The sequence below is a fragment of the Budorcas taxicolor genome, chromosome 2 (assembly GCF_023091745.1).
Source record: "Budorcas taxicolor isolate Tak-1 chromosome 2, Takin1.1, whole genome shotgun sequence".
In the NCBI taxonomy this organism is placed as follows: Eukaryota; Metazoa; Chordata; class Mammalia; order Artiodactyla; family Bovidae; genus Budorcas; species Budorcas taxicolor.
Window position 1 is genome coordinate 97,503,553 of NC_068911.1, and position 27,509 is coordinate 97,531,061.

Consider the following 27,509-nt stretch of genomic DNA (forward strand, 5'->3'; position numbering starts at 1 on the left):
ATTAGTAGGCCATGGTGCACACATTTCCGAAAACATATTGTCTCTTTTGGGGCTTCCAGTCAAACATGGTGTGTATTTCTTTCTCAGCTCTTACTGTAGAAAGTGACCTTGCACTAACATTTCTAAAACAGCTTATCCTGTCTCAGGGCTGTCCACAGAACTGAATAAATAGATATCTCATTGGAAGATGGGCTTCCTTGGTAACTCAGAGGGTAAAGAATCTGCCTGAAATGCAGGGGACCCAGGTTCGATCCCTGGGTTGGAAAGACTCCCTGGAGAAGGGAATGGCTACCCACTCCAGTATTCATGCCTGGAGAATTCCATGGACAGAGAAGCCTGGCGACCAACAGTCCATGGGGTCACAAAGAGTCAAACACAACTGTGTGACCAACACTTTCACTTTCATTGGGAGATGCACTTTGCATACAGTACATTTTCTGGGTTTATTTCATACACTTCACGTTACTTTTCCAACTAACAGGGTCTCCCAAGGTGGGACAGGCATAATTAAAGATGAAATGGTTGGGTCTACCGAATGAATTGCAGAGTGATGGTCACTACCCAAATGTCTAATTGCAAGTGTTAATATTTGTTGGTGAAAACACCAACAGTGTGTTTGAGAAGTGGCTTGCTTGAGAAGGATTTTGAGCTTGTGGAATCAGTGGGAATTCTCAGAGAGGGAAGAATGCTTCATGTATTCTAGCTGATCCGAGTTCTGTTGAGGAGAGGGCCTCAGAGAGAATGGAAAGAAGCTATTTTTTCACTTTGTGAGATTCAAAGCCTAAGCATTGTTGCTTCAGGCCCTAAAAAGATCAACTGAACCACATGGATGTCTGGGAGCAGGGCAGTCTTCCTGATTGTTCTGCAGGCAGAGTGAAGCCAGAAATGCAGTGGAACCAGAGGGACTGCAGGCCCTGGAAGGTTTTGTAGGTTTGGAAACTTCTGGACAGTAAGTAGGCCCTGAAGCAGTCATTGATCAGAAGACGCTGGCTATCTGTGACCATGGCAAATTGCCTTCCTTGTCCAGTTTGTAGGCAATGAGATATCAACGAAGAGGAATCAGAGAAGAACATGAAGAGAGCAGTTCTTCTCAGACGTGATACACTCCAGGCGTCCCAGAAATAGCCAGGGAGACATTGGAAACAGAAAGGCTGAATTGTTATGATGATACTGGTGGGAGTCAAGACTTGTGATATTTGCTACCTATGAAGACTTGCTACCTTCATGTCATTGTTACTTCATTCACAGTAACAGGTTGCTGGGACGTGGCCCATTGAGGTTAAATAGGAATTAAGTAAAATTAATTTCATAATGTGGCTTTCTAACACAATCAGTCCTTCACATATACAGGGATATAGAACCAGCAAATACAGAGGAATCACTGTACTGTGGCATTTTACACACAGGGTTGTAGCATCCTCAAATGATAGTAAGGGATAACTATATATATTTCCACTGGACTTTTCAAATGGAGCCAAGCTGGCGAGATATGGACATAATTTTATTTTAATATAGAATACTTCTTTTAGGCAGTGTCTAATTTTCAAGAAAGGAATCTCACCTTACATATCTTGGTGGGCCCAACATCCAGGCTATCACTTACCACATGGTAGGTCTTCAATATATGTTCATCAAATAAATAAGAAATATGTAATGGTACTGAGTGAATAATAACATTGATCATAAAATAAAGTACAAGGTCCTTAGCCTGACCCTATGCAAGCCACCTGCCACCATGACTTATTAAATCCGTTATATTTCATCCAAGTCACCATTACCCATGCTTTCCTACAACTGTGTACCTTACATGTCTTACTCATTTCTTCTCATATCCAAATACTTTAAGGTTCAGTTTAAGGGCCATAGAGTAAAAGAAATAGTAATCTTTCCCACTTCTTTTCCCACTTGTAATTTTCTGAAATCTATGACCTAAATGCCCCTTGAAGCAATTGACATTTAATATATTATGCCATATTTGTTGTACGTTTTCCTCCCTCATTCATTTCTTGGGGGATTCTGCTTTATGAAATACTGTATCCTCTTAGAAAACAGTGGCTTACGAGTATGTGTGAGAATTAGCCTTGAAGAAAGCTGAGCTCTGAAGAATTGATGCTTTTGAACTGTGGTGCTGGAGAAGACTCTTGAGAGTCCCTTGGTCTGCAAGGAGGTCCAACCAGTCCATCCTAAAGGAGATTCAGCTAAAGCTTAAACTCCAATACTTTGGCCACCTCATGCGAAGAGTTGACTCATTGGAAAAGATCCTGAGGCTGGGAGAAATTGGGGGCAGGAGGAGAAGGGGACAACAGAGGATGAGATGGCTGGGTGGCATCACTGACTCGATGAACATGAGTTTGAGTAGACTCCAGGAATTTTTGATGGACAGGGAGGCCTGGCGTGCTGCGATTCATGGGGTCTCAAAGAGTTGGACACAACTGAGCAACTGAACTGAACTGATGAGTAGGCAATGTAGATAACCATCAAAGCACAAAGAAATGCAAGCAGAGTTCTTTAGCCTTGTTATTGGATACAACAGCACAAGGTGGATAGGATGTTCCACATGTTGATTTTATTAATGCAGTCTCACGAAAATCTCAGCATCTTTTATCTGTTTTTAAATTTTCAGAATGTCTACTCTCCATCCAGGAGAAGAAGCACATACAATATACTCTGAGATAGTAAGAGAAGAATTAGGAGTATAAGAATGAATAGCTATTACTTGCTATGCTGATTGTTCTTTACATAGTATCAACAATTCTAAGAGGTAATATCTGGAAAGTGTTAAGACAGCAGATTTCATTACTTTGCCCTAATTCACAAACATATAAGTAGCGGAGCCAAGACAGACTTCAAATCTGCTTCAAAATTCCACCATCTTTGTGGCTTAATGACTGCAGTACATTGTTGCCCTGAGTACAATAGGTTACATATAGCTCTTTCAAAAAGCAGAGGGAGATGTGGCCACTATCATCTCATCAGTTCAACCCACATGCCCCCAGACCCAAGGAGAAAAATAGTATTTCACACATTTCATTATTTCAAGTGTTCTTTATATACTGAAATATCATACAAAACTAAGCACAGTTTTGTGTTCAAGCACCTCTTTTTCCCAAGGATGCACAGCGTTGCTGCATTACTTGTTAGATATTCTTATAGTCTAGGAGTCGAGGCTGGTGATAATGGAGGCAACAGGCTGGGACCTTCTCCAGCAAAGGATGCTTCCACCACCCCTAACCTCCAGATGGTGAGGCAAATGGGTTAGCACAGACTCCACGCAGTGGGTCTCAGTTGAATGTCTACCATCCAGCTCAGCAGGTGAAACTGAAGCTCAACACACATATACATGGCAGCTTCTCAGACTCTTGAGTTAGAGAACTGCATCTGGGAGGCAGAAGCTTTCTCTATGCATTCCATAGTGTTCGTACTATAATAACTGATTGTAGGCACAGATGGCTTTGGATTATCACTGGGAAATGTTTTCCACTAGAACTTTACCCAAAAGTACTTACTACCTTCTCCAGAATTCCTCAGATAAGATGTCCCACCTCCCCAACTGTCTCCAATATGCTATTTATTCTCTACGTGGTCTCGGTGCAGGGTTGTGATCTTGTTTTCCCCCACCATGTACCTCCTGCCCATCCATCCCTTCTGAGGCCACAGTTCCTTCACCAGATTTTCTGATTTCCAATCTGTCCTCCACAATGCACTATGGGACAGACATCTTACTGATAAAGTGCCCTGGTATGTGGCCCCATATGGTCATATTTGGAAAGCTTATATATTAATACCTACACTACATAGCCACCCTTGAAATACTTTCTCCATATTGCTGTGGCATCTTGAATTGCACATAAAACTTCCCACACAGATGTAAGTAATTGTCTTTCCTTGTGTGTGATGGACAGTGTATTTCTAACCAATATTACTTTTCTTCAAAGATTATTCAATCATATTTTTAATATGTGATCTTTCTGATTAAAGGGGCATGCGTACAAGTGTATACATGAATAAAAAACCTCATGGTAGAGAATTTGAGATATCTGACATCATTGGGAATACTGCTTTTGATGAAAACAGGGTCTAACCTTGCATTTTTTTCCTCCTAAAATGTTTGACTTCTTCAACTGGTAATTATGTAAACAGATTTATGACCAAAAAGTGCTCTCACTTCCTCTTCTGACATGTTAATTGTTTCTAAAAAACATTAAGTGAGGTCCTGTCAAATTCTTTACACAATATTGAATTTATTCTATGCTAATTACATTTTTAAGATAAAAAAATTGTACCATACTCAAGGCCCCAGTACATTTGAAATGTACAGTCACAAAAGATGTAAACATAATATGTTACTGTTCAGAGAAGGAACGTATGAAGGTGCAAATGATGAAGGAGTCTGGGGGAATAATAGCTTTGCTGAAATTTAGATTATTTGGAATATCAAGATGCTAAGATATCCTCAAGACATTATTTTCAGACCATCTGTTTTCTTATTTCTCAGCCTCTAGTGCATGATAGATTCCTTCATTGTGAGGTTAACCGAGGCCAGTCCTCTTCCGCCTCCATCATTTTTTCCCTCCTATGAGTTTGAGTTCCAAGTTCAAAGGGATAAGTTAGGAGTGATATATTCAAGTTAATGACCCTCACATGTGTTTAACTTGGATTACATCTCTAAAATCTCTCTCCTGTCTAATATGGGTAGATAAGAAAATCATTAAAAAATTGGAACTCAATAACTGTTGAAGGAGAATGAAAATTTCTCTCCTTTGCTCTTACATTTCTAAGTGAATTAAATCTGATGAAGATGTCAGTCCTTGTAATAGCCTCTTAGACAGCTATCTGCCCAAGTTATCCATCATAACACCAAGCACAATTCAATGGCTGTATGCATCTCAGGAAGCATCAAGTTAGGCAAATTTAGGATTTACTCTAGGTACGTAGGTTATAATTTGGGGCAAAATTTCAGCAATAAATATATAGTAAATTTTCTTATAAATATTGGCCAAATATATATGACTTATTTTGCTTTAAAATTATAACATTCTTTATAATGATTATCTTACATGTCTGAACATATGTATGTATCTACTAAAGGAGGATTGGCTCAGAGGTTAAAGCGTCTGCCTCCAATGTGGGAGACCTGGGTTCGATCCCTGGGTGGGGAAGATCCCCTGGAGAAGGAGATGGCAACCCACTCCAATATTCTTGCCTGGAGAATCCCATGGACGGAGGAGCCTCGTAGGCTACAGTCTATGGGGTCACAAAGAGTCGGACACGACTGAGCGACTTCACCTTCACCTTCATTAATATTAGTAGCAGTATATACTTTATATATTAAATTTCTTTAATAAATCCCAACTTCATTACTGTCCTCCCTGGTGGCTCAGATGGTAAAGCATTTGCCTACAATGCAGGAGACCTGGGTTCGATCCCTGGGTCTGGAAAATCCCCTGGAGAAGGGAATGGCAACCCACTTCAGTATTCTTGCCTAGAGAATCCCCATTATCAGAGGTGCCTGGAGGGATACAGTCCATGGGGCTGCAAAGAATTGGACATGACTGAGAGACTAACATTGGAGAAGGCGATGGCACCCACTCCAGTGCTCTTGCCTGGAAAATCCCATGGATGGAGGAGCCTGGTAAGTTGCAGTCCATGGGGTCGCTAAGAGTCAGACATGATTGCGCAATTTCACTTTCACTTTTCACTTTCATGCATTGGAGAAGGAAATGGCAACCCACTCCAGTGTTCTTGCCTGGAGAATCCCAGGGACAGGGGAGCCTGGTGGGCTGCCATCTATGGGGTTGCACAGAGTCGGACACGACTGAAGTGACTTAGCAGCAGCAGCAGCAGCAAAGAGACTAACACACACACAACTTTATTATTATAGGTTGATGCTCAGTATCAGTCAGCTATACAAAGTATTCCAAGTATTTTTTAAACATATTATCAAAGGTAAAAAAAATGCTAGAGACAATAGAAAATACAAGATGGAGTTAGGTCACAATATGTAATAACATATTGTAATAACATATACGTAATCTCAATAGTAATAATAACTGAACTCTTGAAAAAAATGTAAGTTGAAGAAAACATGTGTAAACAAATATTCGTTTCTTATCAGTTCAGTTCAGTCGCTCAGTTGTGTCCAACTCTTTGTGACCCCATGGACTGCAGCATGCCAGGCCTCCCTGTCCATCACCAGGATATCACGATCATCATCCCTGTCCATCACCATCATCATTCTTACAAACTTCTTTAAATGACTCTGTATTCTTTTCTTTCCTGGGCTTTTACCCTAAGTTACTGTTAAATTGTGAAAGTGCATTTTCATAAAATCTTTTTTTAATTACATAAATGTTGATTTGATGAGAGAGAAAAGTTTTGTTATTTCTCTTTTATGTTTTCTTTATTGTGTGAGAAGAAAGTGTTCTGATCATCTTTTTAAATAATGAAAACAATAATAACTATTCCCAGGAGAATAAGAAAGCAAAGAGAAGGCTTTGTTTGACTTATCTGTGATAAGGCACTTTTGTGCTTCAGTTTTTGAGAGTTGAAAAAAGAGATGTACACAACACTTCCAAGCCCTTCTATTATGACAGTTTATGCTTCCTATACAGCTTATTTAACTCAAATGCCTGGGAAATAGACACAATTACCACCTTATGGAATGCCACTTAACTTTAAATGTTCCCTATAGAATAGGAGCCTACTTCATCAAAATTTATCTCAGTTTCTCAGGAATTATTTCTCCTGTAGGCTTCTGATTTTTTTCTGTGCAATTTTAACATTTAACTCAAGATTGCTTAGGCACAACTATGATATAAAAAGACAGAAAATATTCCCACACTCAGGGAGTTTGTTCACAAGAGTTCCTGTGAAAGAGCTGTGTCCTATGCCCATGTACACTTTAATCATTCACTCTTTCAGCTGTTATCAATTTAAAACCAATGAAACTCCCACACTGAGTCCATTTGAGCAGTCAATTTTAATATCTCAAGGCATCTGTAGTTATTCTGAATTGGCTGCAAAAGCAGAACTAACAAGTTAAGCTCTAACCATAAGTCGACATCAGGCTGGTAAACCATACATCAAACGCAGACAGTTAGTCAATACTCCAGTACGAAAAACCAACTAGCATTTTTAAGAAGCGCAATATATTCATAATATGTTTGGCAGTCTGGTTTGCATTGCTTCCTTGATGGCTGTGCATTTAACTTTTTAGTCAACAGGGTGCTTTTTGCACTGCCAAGGCAACACATTTGAGGGAAAAGTGGTCTAGTCTTCCCATGTATGGGTAATAATTTTAACATGAGAATAAAAGGGATGGAGGAATGTGCCCTTTGTGAATAAGAATACAGAAAGTGTCTTAATAGTTGCTTTTTATAAGAAAACTCTTTCAACCATATGTTCTGGATCTTTGAGCACAGTCTCGATTTCAAATATTATGTCATTGTCAGGCCATGTGTCTCAATTTTGTGTTTGGAAAATATGGTTGCTTGAAATACCTCTTTTTCTCCCAGGAATGACTCCATGACAGGACTGTTGCCTCCCATAGAGAAAAGACAATGAAGAAGGAGGAGTATTCAAACAAGATCAAGGCAGTCATCACTTCAATCAAATTATTTCCAAATTTTGGGGGCTCCGGGGGCCCTGGGCAAGGGGGAGTGAAGGGTATTTATGACATATAGCTGCCTATTCCCAGAACTCTTTTATGTACTTTTATTTTATCTTCAAAAAGAAAGGACATATTAAAGAGAAATTTCTAAGGAGGAACAATGCTACATAAAGTTTATGTTTTCAGATCTGTTGCCCCAGAAAATGCTTTGATAAAACACACTTAGAGCAACATAGTCAATTTCAAAGGAAAGTTGGGAGATAATACCTCCTCATATTGCAGTGTGACTAATACTGACAGACCACCAATTATGATTATCCAAATTCTGATATGGCCTCTTGCCTCTTTCCCACAGAAAAGTCGAATATGCTGGAATAGTATTTTTGTGACACAGAGTTATTTTTCTGATGATTAAATTTTACAGCGGCTGGTCAAATTTCAATGTCACTAATCAGATAGGGTAACAAGTCAAAAGAGATATTTTTATATTGGACAAGAGAGAGAGTTTTATATTTGTTCCCCCCAGTAAAATGATACATTTCTTTTTTTCCTTTATGTTGGGGATTTGTGGAACATTTCTGATTTATAATAGACATGAATTTAAGAGGAAAGATTTGTAGGCCACACTGTCAGTGATGCTGAAGGAAATAAAAAGAGCACTATAGCAATCTTTGTTGTTGTTGTTTTTCACTCACTAAGTCGTGTCCTACTCTTTGTGACCCCATGGACTGTGGCCCACCAGACTGCTTTGTCCCTGGGATTTCCCAAGCACGAATACTGGAGTGGAGTGTCATTTCCTACTCCAAGGGATCTTCCTGACCCAGGGATCGAACCTACGTCTCCTGCGATGGCAGGCAGATTCTGTACCACTGAGTCACCAGGGAAGCCCATTTTCATGTTAAGATATGTCAAAATGAATTATTGATGGTAACATATCCACTCCAGTACTCTTGCCTGGCAAATCCCATGAATGGAGGAGCCTGGTAGGCTGCAGTCCATGGGGTCGCAAAGTCTGACATGACTGAGCGACTTCATTTTCACTTTTCACTTTTCACTTTCATGCATTGGAGAAGGAAATCGCAACCCACTCCAGTGTTCTTGCCTGGAGAATCCCAGGGACAGGGGACCCTAGTGGGCTGCCATCTCTGGGGTCGCACAGAGTCAGACACGACTGAAGCGACTTAGCAGCAGCAGCAGCAGTAGCAACATTTCCTCTGCTCGTAGCCATCCACACATCTGCTGAATGTGGACCCTCATGAGGAGAAACTGGTTGGGAGAACTCTGAAATGTACCATCTCTAGAGGCACAGTCAACATACATACATAAAATGGACCCTCGAATCCCAATCATACCAAGAGTACCTCCTTTTCCAAGCACTATGAAAAACTGAATTCATCTCACTATATATGAAGCATTTATTCACATATTTGTTCAAATTATCCATCTCCCGGTCAGGAAGAAACTCTGGTTTCCCCTCCCTCCATTATCCATCCCACTACAAAATGGAATCAATGTATTTTCAGCAACAGAATTACAAAAACTACAAAGGAGAAGGTAAAGTGCCAGCATCGGTTTTGGATGCAGTCTGTACCGTCTACCGAGGTCCTGAAAAGCTAACAAGAATTTGACTGAAGAATCTTCCCCTGCCTGTGAGCTGGGTTTAGGAGTCATGAGGGAACTGTGTCGTATGAGAACACCTGCTGGAGAACAGCAGGGTATCAATAATAAATGCTAACCTTTAAAAGAGGGACTCCTGTGGACACTGATGAGAGCCCTGCATCTTTTTCTTCTCTTCAGGTGGTTTCGTGGAGGAAAGATTTAGGATGTGATTAGAGGACTGAGCGGCCATAGACCACCTCTCCAGAGGGCAGCACAGCAGCCTGACTTTTGGTCATCTGCAACTAGTTGAGGATATGCTTCAGAGAGCAAATAAACTTGGGTTGGTGCAACATCAGGGATGGGAAGAGAGGCTTCTTATCCTGTACACGATCTACACACACATGCATACATGTCCAAACACACATGCACAAACATATACAATTTGAGTTAGAGCACAGAATATGCTTAAAACATGGTTTATTACAAAACAAAACCTGTCTCTAACTGGTACTGTTTCCTTACTGGTGCTCATGCTAATTTCTTCTTACTTTACGAAAACTTGTCAGTCCTCAAACTGAAAGGCTTAAAAGCAATATTTCTAACTGTCACCAAGATTAGACTAACTCTGTAAGCTATGCCAAAACACTGGGCAACCTTTTTAATAATAAATAGTCCATGGAATGGCTAAAACCAACATCTTCTGCCAGGACAAGAATTAATATGGGTTTTAGAGGCCATTGGCTAACAACAAAATGCCAGTATGCTATTTTGAAACCAATTGGGTCTTATTCATTTTATATTCTCCATATTTAGAATGTCTGTTACTAGAAACACAGTCAGCTTTAGAGCTAAAGGCTGATATTATCCAGAACTTTCTTTTACCTAAAAAAAGACAGAGATCTTAAGAACTCGACTCAAATGTTAGTAATATATTTTAAAGGAAGAAAAATGGAGAATAGTAGAAAAATAACATTACCTGCAAACATAAAATATATAGCAGTTTATAGCAGGAAATTACAGATAATATCATTTTGTAGATACTAAAAATCAAGTATAGGTAAGTCACCATCTCAAATAATATATTCTAATGAATCCTGTGTGAAAAGTTCTCCCTCCATAAGAAAATAAGTTCTTGAACCACAGGGAAACCAATTCATTACTCTTGCTCATTCTTTTCCCCCTTACTAATTTGCTCCCATTTCTGGACCTCATTTCTCTCTTGTTGCTCCAAAGTTATTTTGCTTTTAATATCTCATAATATCAGGATCATTTCCTCTCTGGATAACAGGCTTTTAAAAGACATGGGCTTAACCTGCTAGCCAGGTGCACTTTTTCCTCAACATTTGCCATCTTTCATGGTGACCTGTATTTTATTATTGAACAAAAGCTAGCTATGTGGTACTCTATTATGAACACATTTGCTCCCAAGAGCCTTTAAATAACAGAAACTGCCTGGGAACTATAAATGCAGAGGAACCAGGAAGCTTATAGGCCAAGATAAAGCAGCTTAAGGTTGGCTATTAATTTTGGCTAATATTAAATCATGACACAGCTCACATGTAAGGATCACAGTTCAATTATGAACCATAAAGAAGTTTAAAGAAAAGAAGATTTACAAGATATTTTTAAGCACATTAATGCATATTGTGGAAGTTGTGAGAGTATTTCAGGCCCAAGCAATGATAGACCCATGCCCCAGTATATAAATTCAAATATAATTATTCTCAGACTAACACTGATAAAGTGGCAAGTTGAAGCATATCTCTACTCAAAGGTATATTGCAGTGTTGCTCATAAATATTTTGCTTAAATTAACAATGTGACAGGTAGGTTACTTTGTCATACATTAGCTCTAACAAATTACTTTAAAAATACTGTCCTCTTAACTCAATGATTTTGCTATTCATAAACATGACTGCTGAAACTTTAGGGCTAATAACTTCCATCGGCAACTTGGATGGCAAAGCTTTCTTTACTTCTCAGTATAACATATATTTTACAAAAGTACTGTGATATCAAAGATATTATTTTCTCATATGCCAGAAACTTAAACAATTGTCTGTTTGGGTAATTATTAAACATTTTGGCAATTGGATAACACCATGTTAGTGGGTGTAGATAGGAAAGAAAATGAGCTCATGCCCATTTTTGTATAAAGAGTACCATAATAAAAATTACCCAAAATGGCAAATATGAGCCAATTGCAAATGATTTTTATGCTTTCCTTGAAGTAAATAAATTACTGCCGCCTTTCCTTGATACTTGTCTGGACTGGTTTCTCAAACATTGAAAGAATACTTGAAAGAGTGTTTTCCTAGGGTCATCTTGGTCATGATTTCCTCTATAAACAAAAGTAAGAAAAGAAGGAAGAGGGGGGAAAAAAGGAAAGAAAGATGAAAACAAGGACGGAAAGACAGAAGAAAGAAAGGAAGGAATCAAGGGAGCTGATGAATGTTTAAGATAAGTTGGGCACTGTGTGAGATTCTGTCATTTAAATTTAACATAAATAAACTTAAATAGAATTTCATTTGAATTTTATGATGTAAATTTTATAAACCCAAAAGTTGATAACCAAATATTAAATTTATTACTGATAGATGACAGAATCTACCTTTAACTTAGCTTAGTCACATTCTAAAGCTGTTATGCTTTCAAATAAACTCAATTCCCTTAATTATAAAATAGAGTTGAAAATTTTCTCTCATGATAAAAAATTGTACACAGATTTATTCAGTTTAGCAAAAGTATATAAGGCATACTCTATCCTATGGAAATATTTAATATTTCAAGCAGGTCTGATAGTTCCTATAGATCACCCTAGAGCAAAAACATACCACTGACAAGCTAGCTCTACCCATGTATGCAGAATTACAGCTCATTTTTGTGGAGCCTCATTTGGTAATAAGAACGAAGAACAATGGCCAACCAGACATGTGAGTGAAGTTACTAATGTGATGAAAGAGAATCGGACAAATATATGAGTAAAAGGAACGTAGATGACATTGATGATTCAAAGAAGAGAAAATCTTAAAATTAAAAGGCCAAAACAACAACGAATTTTAATTTATACAAGTTGACAAGTTAGAAAAAAATATACTCTATTTTCTATTTTCTCTCTTATTCAATGAATTAATGTTTACTGAGTGCTAAGTATCATCCTCACTATTAGGAATGGGAACATCATGGTCAAACAAAACCTGTCCTCATATAATCCGAGACAGTGAGGTATGTAAAAAAGAATGGAGAATAAGAAGGATGTCTAGAAAACTGAAAATATAATAGTTGAAGCAAAAATAATGATGAAACTGAGAATTCTTTCAGAACATGAGAAAAACCAATTCTGACATTCTAATACTCACATCCTGAAGATCACAAAGGGGGCAACAGAAAACTGATGGGAGAAAATTATTAACATAATAAGAAAGAGAAAAAATTCCAGAGGCAAAGATTCACAATTCTTCAAATTGAGTGCCAAGCAAAGTAAATTTTAAAAATTCTGCCAACTGTATACATTATCTTGACTATAGAATCTCAAAGACCACCCCCCCCAAAAAAAAAACAGACAAAAGAAATCAACGATTCTGAAAGAAAAAAGAATTCAAAGTAACAAGAGTAAGAATGGAAGCTGCAACTCTATATTCTAGAGGCAATGGGATTTTATGCACAACAAAAGTATTGATTAAGTATATGGACATACTGAAGATATTTTTAGACAGTCAGGGTCTCATGTTTTCTAAATGAGTTACTGAAGGCTGTTACATAATAAGAGAAGAAATTAAGGCAAGAAAGAAAAGACATGGGATTCAGAAGACAGTGAATACAGCTCAGAAGATCAATGAAAGGAAATCACAGAGTAAAAAAGGTGAAGCATAGAAAGCAACCAACACAAATGGAGTAAGATTATGGAAGGATTTTAGAAGAGATATGCAGCTGATACCACTCTAATGGAAGATGAGAGTGAAAAGCTGGCTTAAAATTCAACGTAAAACACACAAAAAAAGAAACCTAAGATCATGGCCATAACTTCATGGCAAGTATAATAGGAAAAAGTGAAAGCAGTGAAAGATTTTATTTTCTTGAGCTCCAAAATCACTGCAGATGGTGACTGCAGCCATGAGATTAAAAGATACTTGCTTCTTGGAAGGAAAGCTATGACAAACCTAGACAGCATATTAAAAAGCAAAGGCATCACTTTGCTGACAAAGGTCCATATAGTCAAAGTTCTGGTTTTCCCAGTAGTCTTGTATGGATGGATGTGAGAATTAGACCAAAAAGAAGGCTGAGTAACTGATGATTTGGAATTGTGATGCTGGAGAAACCTCTGGAGAGTCCCTTGGACTGCAAGAAGATCAAATCAGTCAATCCTAAAGAAAATCAATATTCCCTGAATATTCGCTGGACTAATGCTGCAGCTGAAGTTCCAACCAACACTTTGGCCACCTAATACAAAGAGCCAACTCCTTGAAAAAGATTCGGATACTGGGAAAGATAGAAGGCAAAAAGAGAAGAGGGCAGGAGAGGATGAGATGGTTAAATAGCATCACTGACTCAATGGACATAAATTTGAGTAAGCTCCAGGAGACAGTGAAGGACAGGGGAGCCTGGCATGCTGCAGTTCATGGGGGGTAGCAAACAGTTGGATATTACTTAGCAACTAAATAACAACAACAAAAGTGAAACCTGGAAAGCAACCAATGCAAATGGAGTAGGATGATGGAAGGGTTTTAGAAGAAATTCTGGGGTAAAAACCAGGGAGTCACAGACTAAGGTACATAGAATGTTTAATAGAGAGGACTAAATCCTTTGAGGATGTAAAACTCAGAAAGCAATGAAAAATAAAACTTTGGGAGATAAACATCTGTACAAGAAATCCACAATCCCAAGATGTATCAAGCTAAATAACAGTGTGATTATAAGCAAATGATGAAGCATAAGCTTTAAAAATAATAAGATTATAATTTGCACAGCCAATAAGGCATGGTATCAGACCTGTGGATAAATTAATCCAATCTGGCACACTACTTGGTGAAAAATTTCATAATAATTACATGATTACATGACTGATCACTTTTTTCACATTTAGATTTGAAATATAGGGGATGACGGTAGAATTCTTGATTGTGGCTGTGAAACAACATAAACTTACTAATACAACCTTCGAATGTAAAAGAAAAGAGATCAAGGGACATTTCCCCTTAATAAAAGTCAGGGGGTCGTGATACCGTAAGAACAGAGAGGGGGAAGTCTAATACTTCATGCCACAAAAAGCAATCTTGTATAGTCATAATAATATGAATGTTGTTTCTTCATTTTTAAGTTCCAGAGTCAACCTATAGATAAGTCATAATTACAGAAATCAGTGAAATAATATAACTTTTCAGGAGGTAGAAGTAAAGACTTAACAGCAAAAGTAGAGGAGATGTAAGGGGAAAAGGACACCTTGCTTGTCATCTTGTCAGTGGAGGCATTAAGTCGCAATTGTCTATGGTCAACAGAACAATAAACAGAGGTCTAAGTGTGTTGGATATTTCAGATGAAGCCAATAGTAACAGCAAAGCCAACTGTATTTGAGTATTTGGGAGAGAAAAAGACAGGTAGACGAAGTCTAGTTTAATTGCCAGATTCACTGTAAAATAAACCTGAGGTAATGTCTGAAATTTATGAAGAAAGATATTGAAACATTAAAGATAAAGATATTAACAAAAATCTATACCCCAAATAACAATAACTAAGAGAGAGAGGCAGCCTTGAGAACTACAAAGAGAAACCACCCCAAACGGTCCCTATAAGGAAGAAAATGAGCACGAGGCAGGAAAACACTTCTTTTCATCATAAATCCTGGAGGTGTACTATTTAATCCTTATACTGGCTGTTTCCCTTATAACAAACATTAAAAAACAGAAGTATTACCGCAGGGCTCTCAATTTCTACTAATGTCATCCAGTATGGTTTCTTTCTATACAAAGATGAAAGAAACCACTTTCAAAATACACAATATTCTCTATCATTTTGACATAAGGAAATGTTAGTTGCTCCTAAAAATCCAACCAATTATTATCTTTTCTAAAAATTGCATTGCCTGTGTTTTATGTTCTTGGATGTCAATGCTGCTATTTGAAAGATTACATAAGGTAGTTTGGCTGATGCTAATGAGCAATTACTTCAGTTCCAAAAGCAAGGAGAGGACATGTACAAACATACCTACCACCCTAAAGTGTACCCTATTCCCTATAATTTACATATTACATTGATTGGAGTTTTGTTTTCCATGAGCGGCTCAATGTAATAAACTCATACATTTAAAAAGCTCTTGCTATTCCCTTGGCAAATGTGAAAGCACTTGGAGAAATTGAAGGCTTTTCAGAAGCTACTACTGCAATGGCACAATGATTGTGACACCCACCTGAGCTATTACTATTGCTTTTCATTGGGTGATAATTCAGAATTTTCTGCTGGCCCCGTTTTGGCATCATAAGGTACCCTTTTCATTAGTCATATTAAAGAAATGAGAAAATGCAGCCCCATTAAGAGGCTACTTCCCTATCTAAAATCTAGCCAACGAAATCACATATTGGCCGGGTCTCCATGAGTCCAAAAATCAGGTTTTAAAGAAAGGGTTTGTGCCTGAGTTTATACTGTGCGATATTGTGACAGTTTTCTTTTCACCTAAAGTGCTTTGTGAATATTGTTCTGCTGGGCATTGAAAGTCAATAAAACACAGCCTTTCCTGCCCCACAGTGGGGGCTCAATAAACGCTGGTTGAATTCAAAGCTCAGGCCTCTCAATCTGTTGGGAATGTTGCATAAAAGCGTAAACACTTTGAAAAGTGGCTGTGGCCTTGCCAAAACCCTCCTAGGTATCAGGAAGCACACTTGTAAGACCCAAACTACCATGTAGAGCTTTCCTGAACCTCAGTAATGGAGGTCTTTACTCCACATATGTAAAGTTCAATTCAGTTCAGATCAGTTCCGTCGCTCAATAGCATCCGACTCTTTGCGACCCCATGAATTGCAGCACGCCAGGCCTCCCTGTCCATCACCAACTCCCGGAGTTCACTCAGACTCACATCCATCAAGTCAGTGATGTCATCCAGCCATCTCATCCTCTGTCGTCCCCTTCTCCTCCTGCCCCCAATCCCTCCCAGCATCAGAGTCTTTTCCAATGAGTCAACTCTTCTCATGAGGTGGCCAAAGTACTGGAGTTTCAGCTTTAGTATCTTTCCTTCCAAAGAAACCCCAGGGCTGATCTTCAGAATGGACTGGCTGGATCTCCTCGCAGTCCAAGGGAATCTCAAGAGTCTTCTCCAACACCACAGTTCAAAAGCATCAATTCTATGCAAAAGAATATATTAAATATATATTCCAATATGTATTTGAATATATATTTGATATAATTTGGGAAAACACACTCCAGGACAATTTAAAGGCATTATCTCTTTTTTCCAAATAATTCTTCTCTAGAAAGAGTTAAGTCATTTTACTTAGAGAAATTAACCATTTAAGTGTTAATCATTGATTTATTTTGTGTGATTTTTCACAGCCAATCAAAAACACTGTTTTCATTTTCTCCCCCTAAGTCTTTGCCTTAAATATGCTAAGAAAACGGACTTAACATACTAAATTTGACTGGGTCGATATTTTTAAAAATTGGTTTAATGCCTTCTATTCAGTTTTAAAAAAAGTCTCAGAAGCCTTACAAAAAATTCACAGTTAAAACTGAAACAAGCCCAAGAAGTGAGTGTATTTGCATAACTTGATCTGTATTTGGAAGAAAATTCCACTGAAGACAACAATGGAAGCTTATCAAATTGGAATTTCACATAGATTTTCCATAGCCTTACTAATGAATTCTGACTCATTGGTCAGCTATGGTGAAAATGCGATGGAGCTTTAAGATAGGAAATGTACCATTGGAGTATGTTCAGTGGCTCCATTACATCAGTATGAAAATTGCATTAGGCATCCAGTTTCTCTGCTGTTTTCTGAGACCAATTCTAGAGCACTATGGTTTTTAATTCTTTAGCATTTTGACTGGGGCCTGACCATGCCACTGAATTAAAACCTCTTTTATTTTGCTACAGTCATGAAAAATTTGGAGTTTGTCAGATTGTAATTGTTTGGGCTGCTTATCTGGTTTTATACTTTGTCATGATGGCAGGTAACATGCTATTGATTTTTTTTTAAGAAAATGATAATCCATGGGATAAATTCTAAGGTAGAACTGGAGGTACTGCAATATTATGATGTGAAGTTGAATCTGTAGAAGACCAAATGCTGTCCACTGAAAAGGACATTTCAAGGAGTAAAAGTCTGAGCTAAAGACTGATTTCAAGCAGGTGCTAGTTCTACTTCCAAATGCTTATGTTAAAGAATTTTCCACTCTATTACTGATAGGTATGTTCATGCTTTGCAAAATTTAACCTGTCACAATTGGTTCAAAATGCTAGATGATTTTTGTGATATGTTCACCTATTTTAAAAAGAGACTGAAGTTAATAGGTCAGATGGCTATTGTAAACTATTGAAATAATTCTCATCCTAAGTAGTGCTGAAAATACTATCTGCTTTGCCCTGTTCCTGAGAAATACTTGTATCATAAATCACTTTTTGACTTCTATAAGGATATCTTTCCACTTCATTCACAGTTTATTTTAGTACTTTATTTTAGCCTATTTTCAAATTCTTTCTTGTATTTAATTTTCAAAATGCGTCCATTGGTTAGAAAATCTGAAACCCAGGGAGAATAATGGACTTGATGCCTATATTTTTTTCTTAGGAAAATAATACATTTGCCTCAGTGATCTATAAGGTAATTTCCAGTCATAGAAATCTACATCACTGGTTTTATCTGTACATCCATCCTTTCATCTATCTGGTAACAACAACAGTAATGAATGATAATAATATTAGTGATAGCAGAGGACATTTTTTGAATACTTATGTTCCAGTTCAGTTCAGTTCAATTCTGTCACTCAGTTGTGTCCAACTCTTTCAACCCCATGAATCGCAGCACACCAGGCCTCCCTGTCCATCACCAACTCCCGGAGTTCACCCAGACTCACGTCCATCGAGTCAGTAATGCCGTCCAGCCATCTCATCCTCTGTTGTCCCCTTCTTCTCCCGTCCCCAATCCCTCCCAGCATCAGAGTCTTTTCCAATGAGTCAACTCTTTGCATGAGGTGGCCCAAGTACTGGAGTTCCAGCTTTAGCATCATTCCTTCCAAAGAAATCCCAGGGCTGATCTCCTTCAGAATGGACTGGTTGGATCTCCTTGCAGTCCAAGGGAATCTCAAGAGTCTTCTCCAACACCACAGTTCAAAAGCAGTTCAATTCTTTGGCGCTCAGCTTTCTTTACAGTCCAACTCTCACATCTATACATGACCACTGGAAAAACCATAGCCTTGACTAGACGGACCTTAGTCGGCAAAGTAATGTCTCTGCTTTTGAATATGCTATCTAGGTTGGTCATAACTTTTCTTCCAAGGAGTAAGGGTCTTTTAATTTCATGGCTGCAGTCACCATCTGCAGTGATTTGGGAGCCCCCAAAAATAAAGTCTGACACTGTTTCTACTGTTTCCCCATCTATTTCCCATGAAGTGATGGGACCAGATGCCATGATCTTTGTTTTCTGAATGTTGAGCTTTAAGCCAACTTTTTCACTCTCCACTTTCACTTTCATCAAGAGACTTTTTAGGTCCTCTTCACTTTCTGCCATAAGGGTGGTGTCATCTGCTTATCTGAGGTTATTGATATTTCAAGCACTGTTAAATACTTTAAATGGATTATCTCATTTGTTTAAGAGTCTTCTCAGTGATGGGTGTAAGTAACAGAAGAGGCTCTGAGGTAACAACATCTCTGAGGCTCAGAGATGACAACTTGCTCAACATCAATATTAGTGAGTGGTAGACTAGAAGTCTGAGTCTCAATTACAGTCTCAGGCCAGAGTGTTCTTCTATTCTGGTGTTGGAATAGTGGAGGATACACTTTTATACACTTTACACATACTTGCAAAATATCTGCTTATTTCAATTTAGATTGAGTTCTGGGTCCTCCAGTTTTCAAACCTGTTAAGTTTTCATGACACTAGTTTATCTTAGACTTTCTTCCTAGCCCTACTTCAGACTATGACTAGGTGATTAGATAACTTATTATACAAGACTCAGTTGAGAATGATCAGGGATGCTGTTAGTAAATATTCTGGAGCAATAGGTATATTGAAGATCACCCCAGCATGTGGGGTCATTCTAATGGGCCACTGGGATGTTTCTTCTTCACTCCCAGATACTCTGAGGGCAAAACTTGGTATTTTTTCAGTGATCTTATGATACAACCTTTATTTTTCTCAGGATTAGTTTTTTGGATAGCTATTTTTCCTTCTGTCATAGAGCAGAACATTTAATAAGCAACCTAAGAAGAATAAAATCTCCTAAAACTCCTTTAGAGCCAACTAACTACTGACAGAGAGGCACATTCATTTATCACTGTTATAGTAAAAGTATAAAATATTCTATACCTTTAATAAGTCCTTTTTCTTGCAGAGTTTTCAGGGAAGGTCTTCGGGTAATAAACTTCTTTAATCTGCTTTTAACTCGGTTTTTGTCGCTTGTATCAGAAGCACTATGATGCAGTCTGAACACTGGAGATTAAAAAAAAAAGTCAGAGGCTTACAGTAAATTTTTCCTTTATGATTATTAGTTTATGCAAATACAAACAGAAAACTGCTAGTTATGGGATGACTACCTGAATTAATAGCTCAGGCCCCTCTGTTTAGACAGGGCACAAGAGCAAAAATTTGCCTATGTGAAAATATTAGCTCTGTTGCTACATGAACATGTAATGAGAATGTGGTTAGGTCCATATTTTCACAATTTGTTTTCACATTAACTTCCTCATATTTAACATGATAACTTATCTGGATAGCTCCACCTGTGTATGTGTGTGTGTTTAGTTAGTCATGTCCAACTCTTTGTAACCTTGTGGACTGTAGCCCACCAGGCTCCTCTGTCCCTAGGATTCTTCAGGCAAGAATACTGGAGTGGGTTGCCATTTCCTCCTCCAGGGGATGTTCCTGATCCAGGGACTGAACCTGCATCTCCTATGTTTCCTGTGATGCAGGTAGATTCCTTAATGCTGAGCCACTGGGGGAAGCCCTCTACCTAACTGTATCTGTACACAAAATTATAGAAAAGTTCATCTAACTTGTGGAGAAAAAAGCTGTTGTTAATTTCAATTAAAAGCAATGACCAACCTAGAAAGCATATTAAAAAGCAGAGACATTACTTTGCAGACAAAGATTTGTGTCAAAGTTATGGTTTTTCTAATAGTCATGTATGGATGTGAGAGTTGAACTATAAAGTAAGCTGAGCACTGAAGAATTGATGCTTTTGAATTGTGGTGTTGGAGAAGACTCTTGCGAGTCCTTTGGACTGCAAGGAGATCAAACCAATCAATCTTAAAGGAAATCAGTTTTGAATATTCATTGGAAGGACTGATGCTAAAGCTGAAACTCCAATACTTTGGCCACCTGATGTGAAGAGCTGATTCATTGGAAAAGACACTCATGCTGGGAAAGATTGAAGGCAGGAGGAGAAGGGGAAAATAGAGGATGAGATGGTTGGATGGCATCACTGACTCAATGGACATGAGTTTAAGTCTACTCCAAGAGTTGGTAATGGACAGTGAAGCCTGGTGTGCTGTAGTCCATGGGGTCACAGAGTTGGACATGACTGAGTGACTGAATGAACTAAATTGAACAGTAGGAAATTTAGGCATTTTCAAAGGTCCTGCATACCTAACAATTTTTTCAATCTTCTTTATCAAGTTAACCCAAAGTGATTTCTTTTCCAGAAAGCAGATATTTTTAAGATTTCAGATTCCCCTGGCCATCCAGTGGCTTAGACTCTGAGCTCTCAATGCCAGGGTCCAGGGTTTGATCCCTGGTCAGGAAACCGGATGCAATTAAGAGTTCGAATGATGCAACTAAAAGATTTTGCATGCCACAATGAAGATCAAAGGTCCCTTGTGCCCCACTAAGACCTGGCACAGCTAAGTTAATTCATTAATTTTTTTAAAAGAATGCAGATACATCTTTCTCTTCTTATTTGTGTGAAATTACCACTAGGTGAAATTCTGTAACTCATATTGACTCAAACTTTTGCCATGTCTTCATCAGTCCCCCATCTCAGTTTTCCTAGCCTCACTGTTATCATGAAAGTTAGGGGTGTATCTATTAATAATTCATTTACTATAAGCACATGGTTGCTGAATGCCTACTGATTATCACATCCTATGCTAAAGGATATGGATTCAATTATGAACATAACATTTAAGGTCTGTACCTTCATTAGCACAGAGTCTAAACACTTTCAAGTTATCTTATTATTAATGACATTATTAACAGGGGTTCCCTTGTGGCTCAGCTGGTAAAGAATCTGCCTGCAATGTAGGAGACCTGGGTTTGATCCCTGGATTGGGAAGATCACCTGGAGAAGGGAAAGGCTACCCACTCCAGCATTCTGGCCTGGAAAATTCCATGGACTGTATAGTCCATGGGGTGGCAAAGAGTCAGACACGACTGAGCAACTTTCACTTTCACTATTAATAATGATTCTTATCATTAATCATTGTGCTGGAGAAGACTCTTGAGAGTCCCTTGGACTGCAAGGAGGTCAAACAAGTCAATCCTAAAGGACATCAACCTTGAATATTCATTGGGAAGACTGTTGCTGAAGTTGAAGCTCCAATACTTTGACCATCTGGTGGGAATTCAATTCATTGGAAAAGACTCTGATGCTGGGAAAGATCAAAGACAAAAGGAGAAGGGGGCAGCAGAGGATGACATGGTTAGATAGCATCATCAATTCAATGGACATGGATTTGAGCAAACATTGGGAGACAGTGGAGGACAGAGGAGCTGGGCATGCTGCAGTTCACGGGGCCACAAAAAGTCAGACACGACTTAGCAACTGACAATAGCAACAAAACAACAAAATCATTAATAATTGGTAAAATGACTAGAATTTATTGTCTCTATCCTATGAGATACTAATCCTAACAGGCCCTTCATTGTCCTCACCTAATTACTGATTTCATGGGAAGATTTGGGGCACCTCAGTAGGAAAATGGAGGTCTTTTCCTTTCAAATCATAAGCTGATCGTTCAATATTAGAGCTTACCAGGTGGCTCAGTGGTATCAAATCCACTTGCCAATGCAGGAGATGCAAGAGACACAAGTTTAATCCCTGGGTCAGGAGAATTCCCTGGAGTAGGAAATGGCAACCCACTTCAGTATCCTTGCCTGGAGAATTCCATGGACAGAGGAGCCTGGCGAGCTATAGTCCATGGTGTCACAAATAGTCGGACATAACTGAGTGACTAAGCATGCAGGCACATAAAGAATCATTCAAACGGGTTAATTACTATATCTAAAATGTATTGAGACCTTACTATATGCTTGAAACTCTCCTAAGCATATAATGTGATTTAACCTAATTCTACTACAGTGTAAGCAGGAATTTTAGATATTTTTATAAACACTGTTCACTAATGTGTCCCTAATACTGCAACATTGTTTAGGACATAGTAAAGGTTTAATCAATATTTTCTGAATCAAATCACAAAACGATCTTTTGAAGTATTGGAAAGAGGAGCCTGGCATGCTGCAGTCTGTGGTGCCACAGAGTTGGACATGAATTTAGAGACTGAACAACAAACAAAATTAATTCTACTCATATTAGATGATGAAGAAGCTAAATTAAAGAGGTTAAGTAACTTGTTCAAAGTCAAGTTTGGATATGGGACCAGTCTAGTAAGATCTTTATCTAGTATTCTAATATATGGGAGTATTTTATTTTGGGAGGGCTCCAAAATCACTGCAGATGGTGACTGCAGCCATGAAATTAAAAGACACTTTCTCCTTGGAAGAAAAGGTATGACCAACCTAGACAGCATCTTAAAAAGCACAGACATTACTTTGCCAACAAAGGCCCATCTAGTCAAAACTATGGTTTTTCTAGTAGTCATGTATGGATGTGAGAGTTGGACTATAAAGAAAGCTGGGCACTGAAAAATTGATGCTTTTCAACTGTGGTTTGGAGAAGACTCTTAAAAGTCCCTTGGACTGCAAGAAGATCAAACCAGTCAATCTTAAAGGAAATCAGTCCTGAATATTCATTGAAACTCCAATACTTTGACCACCTGATGTGAAGAGCTGACTCATTGGAAAAGATCCTGATGCTGGGAAAGATTGAAGGCAGGAGGAGAAGGGGACAATAGAGGATGAGATGGTTGGAACACATCACTGACTCAATGGACATGAGTTTAAGTCTACTCCAGGAGCTGGTGATGGACAGAGAAGCCTGGTGTGCTGCAGTCCATGGGGTTGCAAAGACTTGGACACGACTGAGTGACTGAACTGAACTAATAGGTGAAAAATGGAAGGTGAAGGAAAACGTAAGTATCAGGAGCTCAGTCTTTTAAAATAGAATGGTTTTAATCAATTAAAACATTTTATGTTGCTATTGAGTACAAAACAGTTTACTAAGTGATAGCTGTAGGGGAGCTACACTTGAGCTCAGAATAAAAAGAGCTCAAGTGAGTTCTTCTGAGCTCTTGAAGAACTCAGAATAAAAAGAGAGAGAGTTAGGAGGGAACTGCAGCTGGGAGAAAATAAATTGCTTGAATTGAAGGATTTGAAGTCAAATTTTCCTAGTGGGGTCTCCAAGGAACCCATGAAAGTGCCTAAGGGAGAGTGTTTGCTTTAAAGAGTCTGCCAGGCCTAGTGTGAGAAGCTTTCTTGTAACTGGTCAAATAAGGACATTTTTGCAACCTCCTTCCTCTAGCTTTGACCACAAGGTAGTTAGAAACTTTTGTTAGTAAAATGGAGAGTTAGGGTGAAATACAAGGCTAAGGAAAAGAGAGGAAGACATCTTGCCCTCCTCCTAGCTAAGTATAGAGTGGAGCTTTAATTTTAAATTAAGTGAAAAATTTAAATTATCACATGGGATTTTACACTATTAAATACTAAATTAAGACAGTACTTGCCACTTAAAAGATCATAATATCTTATATTACCTCAAAGGAAGGTTCTCAGCTTTGGCACTATTGGTATTTTAAGTCAGACAATTCCTTTTTTCAGGGGGTTTTCTGTGCAAAGTAAGGGTGTTGAGAAGCCTCCTTGGTCTCTACCCACAATATGCTAGTAGCATCCTCTCCTAAATTGTGACAATCAAAAATGTCTCCTGTGGGGAGAGGGAGGAGACATATTTCCTGTTGAGAATCATTCCCAACTTTAGGGAAAATTTTCATTGATTGGTGGTGGAAGGGCTACTCATGGACTGACAAAATGTAAAGGAACTGTGAAAAGTGAAAAAAGTATTATTTTAATAATAAATCTCTCTATAAGCAGCATATATTATATATATGGACTTCCCTGGTGGCTCAGACAGTAAAGAATCCACCTGCTAATTCAGGAGACCTAAGTTTGATCCCTGAGTCAGGAAGATTCCCTGGAGAAGGGAATGGCAACCCACTCTAATATTCTTGCGTGAAGAATGCTATAGACAGGGGAGCTTGGTGGTCCACAGTCCATGGGGTCACAAAGAGTTGTGTCCAACTCTTCGTGTCACACACAAGAGCGAGTAACAGTTTATCACATATACACATATACTTAACATATATATCTGATGTATCATGTATTATCATTTTGTGTGTGTATGTGTATCTCAACTTAAAATGGTTTGAGGAGCAGTGCTTCAGAGCTGCACTGTCCAATTCAGTAGTCACTAGTCACTCTGGGCTCTTGACTACTTAAAATGCTGTTTTTGCCATAGGTTGAAATAATATTTGGGGTATTTTTGTTACACTATATTATTAAAACTTATTTCTTGTTTCTTTAAAAAATGTGGCTATGGGAAGATTTTAAATTGGGCTCAAATGTTCCTGGATGGTGCTGCTAGATGATTAAAAAATTATACAAACTGACCACATGCAAACATGGTAGTGTTGGATTTAACTGCTGGATTTAAATGCATATGGCCTACACTGTAATAATACAGTATGGTGAGGAGTATGAAGTACAAGAGACTAAGAGATCTTAGTGGAGGAATTGATCTCAGGTCATTTTGGAGAAATACCAAGTGCCATGCTACACAGGCTAGCCACAACTGCTTTTATAGGACCGTGAATATCAGGCATTAACTGACTCAAAATTTTATGACTGAATGAGTCATTCTGAGCATCTTAACATGCTGTGCTTACATTCTAGCCTATCAACTTTCATTTGGGTCTGGTCATATATAATCTGCTCCAACCGACAGCTGTTAACAAAGGCCCAAGGGCCTCGGTTCTGGTACTGGGGGCTAAACGAACGAGTATCCTTCAGGAGAAACCTACCTCAGTAATTTGGGTCTCAAAGTCTGCTTTTGAAATGGTATGGAACAAACAATCTAAATTTTCACAGGTTACCAAAGGTATTATTTTCTGTTGCTAGTCTCATGTCAAAATCCCATCATTTTCCATGACAGGCCGCCAGGAAATTCAGGGCCAATGACGGTATTTTTTTCTGCCATTTAGGGATTAGTAAAAATGATATGATTAAAAAGTACTTTGCAAATTAAAACACATATACACATGAAAGTAATTATACAGTAAGTTATATATTTTTGGAAACAGGTACTTTGGTGATAGTACTCTTAATTAGATGTGTATATATGTGCATATATACATACATATATATATATATATATTGTTTTCAATACTACCATCTGGCTCCACATGTGTGAAATGTGTGTAAGGTACACTGTTTTTACAAGAAAAATGCAAGTATACTTTAAGATGCTTTAGCTTGTTTCCTTCTCATACATTCTGAGAAACTAGCAGTCTTGGACATGATTACACAGTTTTTAACACAGCCAAACTATCCAAAGTTGCCTCTAATGATGGCTTTCCTAGAGACAGACTAGAGCGTCAACCTCCATTTCCTGATGCCATAAATAATTGTCCTTAGATGACAAGTCAAATTGCCAGGCCCCTGCCATCATTCATTCTGCTCATTTTGTTCTAAGAAGAGTTATGCAAAAGTTAAAGTCAGTAGATGACTATAATATATGACATAGTTTTTAATTAACCAAATAACTTTAAAGCACTGTAAATACAAACCAAAAATGTGAAAAAAGCACATGGTTATAAAGCAAAGCCCATCACTGGACCCCTGTAAACAGCAGTAAAAGTCTTTGAATATTGTGGTTTACAAATCTGATTTTAACAGCCAAACTTATAAAACAGTTTACGCTTTTCTGTTGTCAAGGGAGAAAAACTTGCCAAATTGTTCATTTTAAGTAAATACAACATAACCAATTAAGGAAAGCAAAATTTAAACACATGCCTATGGTAATCAGGACATAGTTTGCTTCTGATTTCACTACTGATTTTAACAGAACAGAGTTCCTTCCACTTTCCCACAGCACCCAAGTGACCCCACACATACTTTTAGAAACTTGTAATCACACAGTACAAATAAAAGGACACTTTACTGGAAAATACACAGTGTGGTACAATAATCCATCATTTATGAAAAATAGAATTCAGCCTTTTCCTTTTCCTCAGAGATTCAACTACTTTTTGAGGGTGAAGCTTATTGCAATTTAAAGATTTATGTTAAGCCAATGAGCAGTTTTTTTCCGTTCTCATTTAAAATGAAAAATAAACCAAAAAGATATAGGTTTAAATTCCAAAGAATTTAATCTGATTTATGGAGGAATCACTCTTAATTCTACATATTTTCACCTCTAAGAAAAGTTAAGTTGAATTGGATTAACTTTCCAGGTATTTTAGAATTTATTTTTATTTTTTTATTTCCTTTGTGCTTCCTCTCTCTCTCTCGGTTTTTTTTCCCCCACCAATGCGTGATTTTTTTTCCCAAGCCCAAACAAACAGAATATTTTTCAAAGCCTAAGAACTCTGAATAACAATATGCAATTTAAGTCTCCACACTCATAGACCTAAGGCATTAGTTTTAAGCACCGTTCTTAACCAGTGGAGAGATTTAATTGCTGTTAAAGCTGCTCACACTAGAGAATAGTTAGGATCCTGAGTTTTTCAAGATGATTTCCAATAAATATCATTACATATGATATCAATACATGGCATTATCCCAACACAAGTTTTATACCTGACGCAGCCATTATGGTGTTAAAACCACCTCTCAAGGTAGGAATGCTTACTATAATAAATGCTTTTTGTACTATAATGGACGCCTTTTGTATATTTATTTTCCAACTTTAGTAATGGGAGGAGGAAGCAATG

At 38.0% G+C, this 27,509-nt stretch overlaps 1 protein-coding gene across 1 annotated transcript in view; it reads right to left on the bottom strand.

Moving 5' to 3' along the window:
- ARHGAP15 (Rho GTPase activating protein 15) overlaps window positions 1-27,509 on the bottom strand; it is a 678,200-nt gene that overhangs the window by 268,107 nt on the left and 382,584 nt on the right. The window contains exon 8 of the mRNA XM_052635885.1: window positions 19,720-19,842. Within this exon, the coding sequence (XP_052491845.1) occupies window positions 19,720-19,842 (123 nt within the window). The remainder of the gene's footprint in view (window positions 1-19,719; window positions 19,843-27,509) is intronic.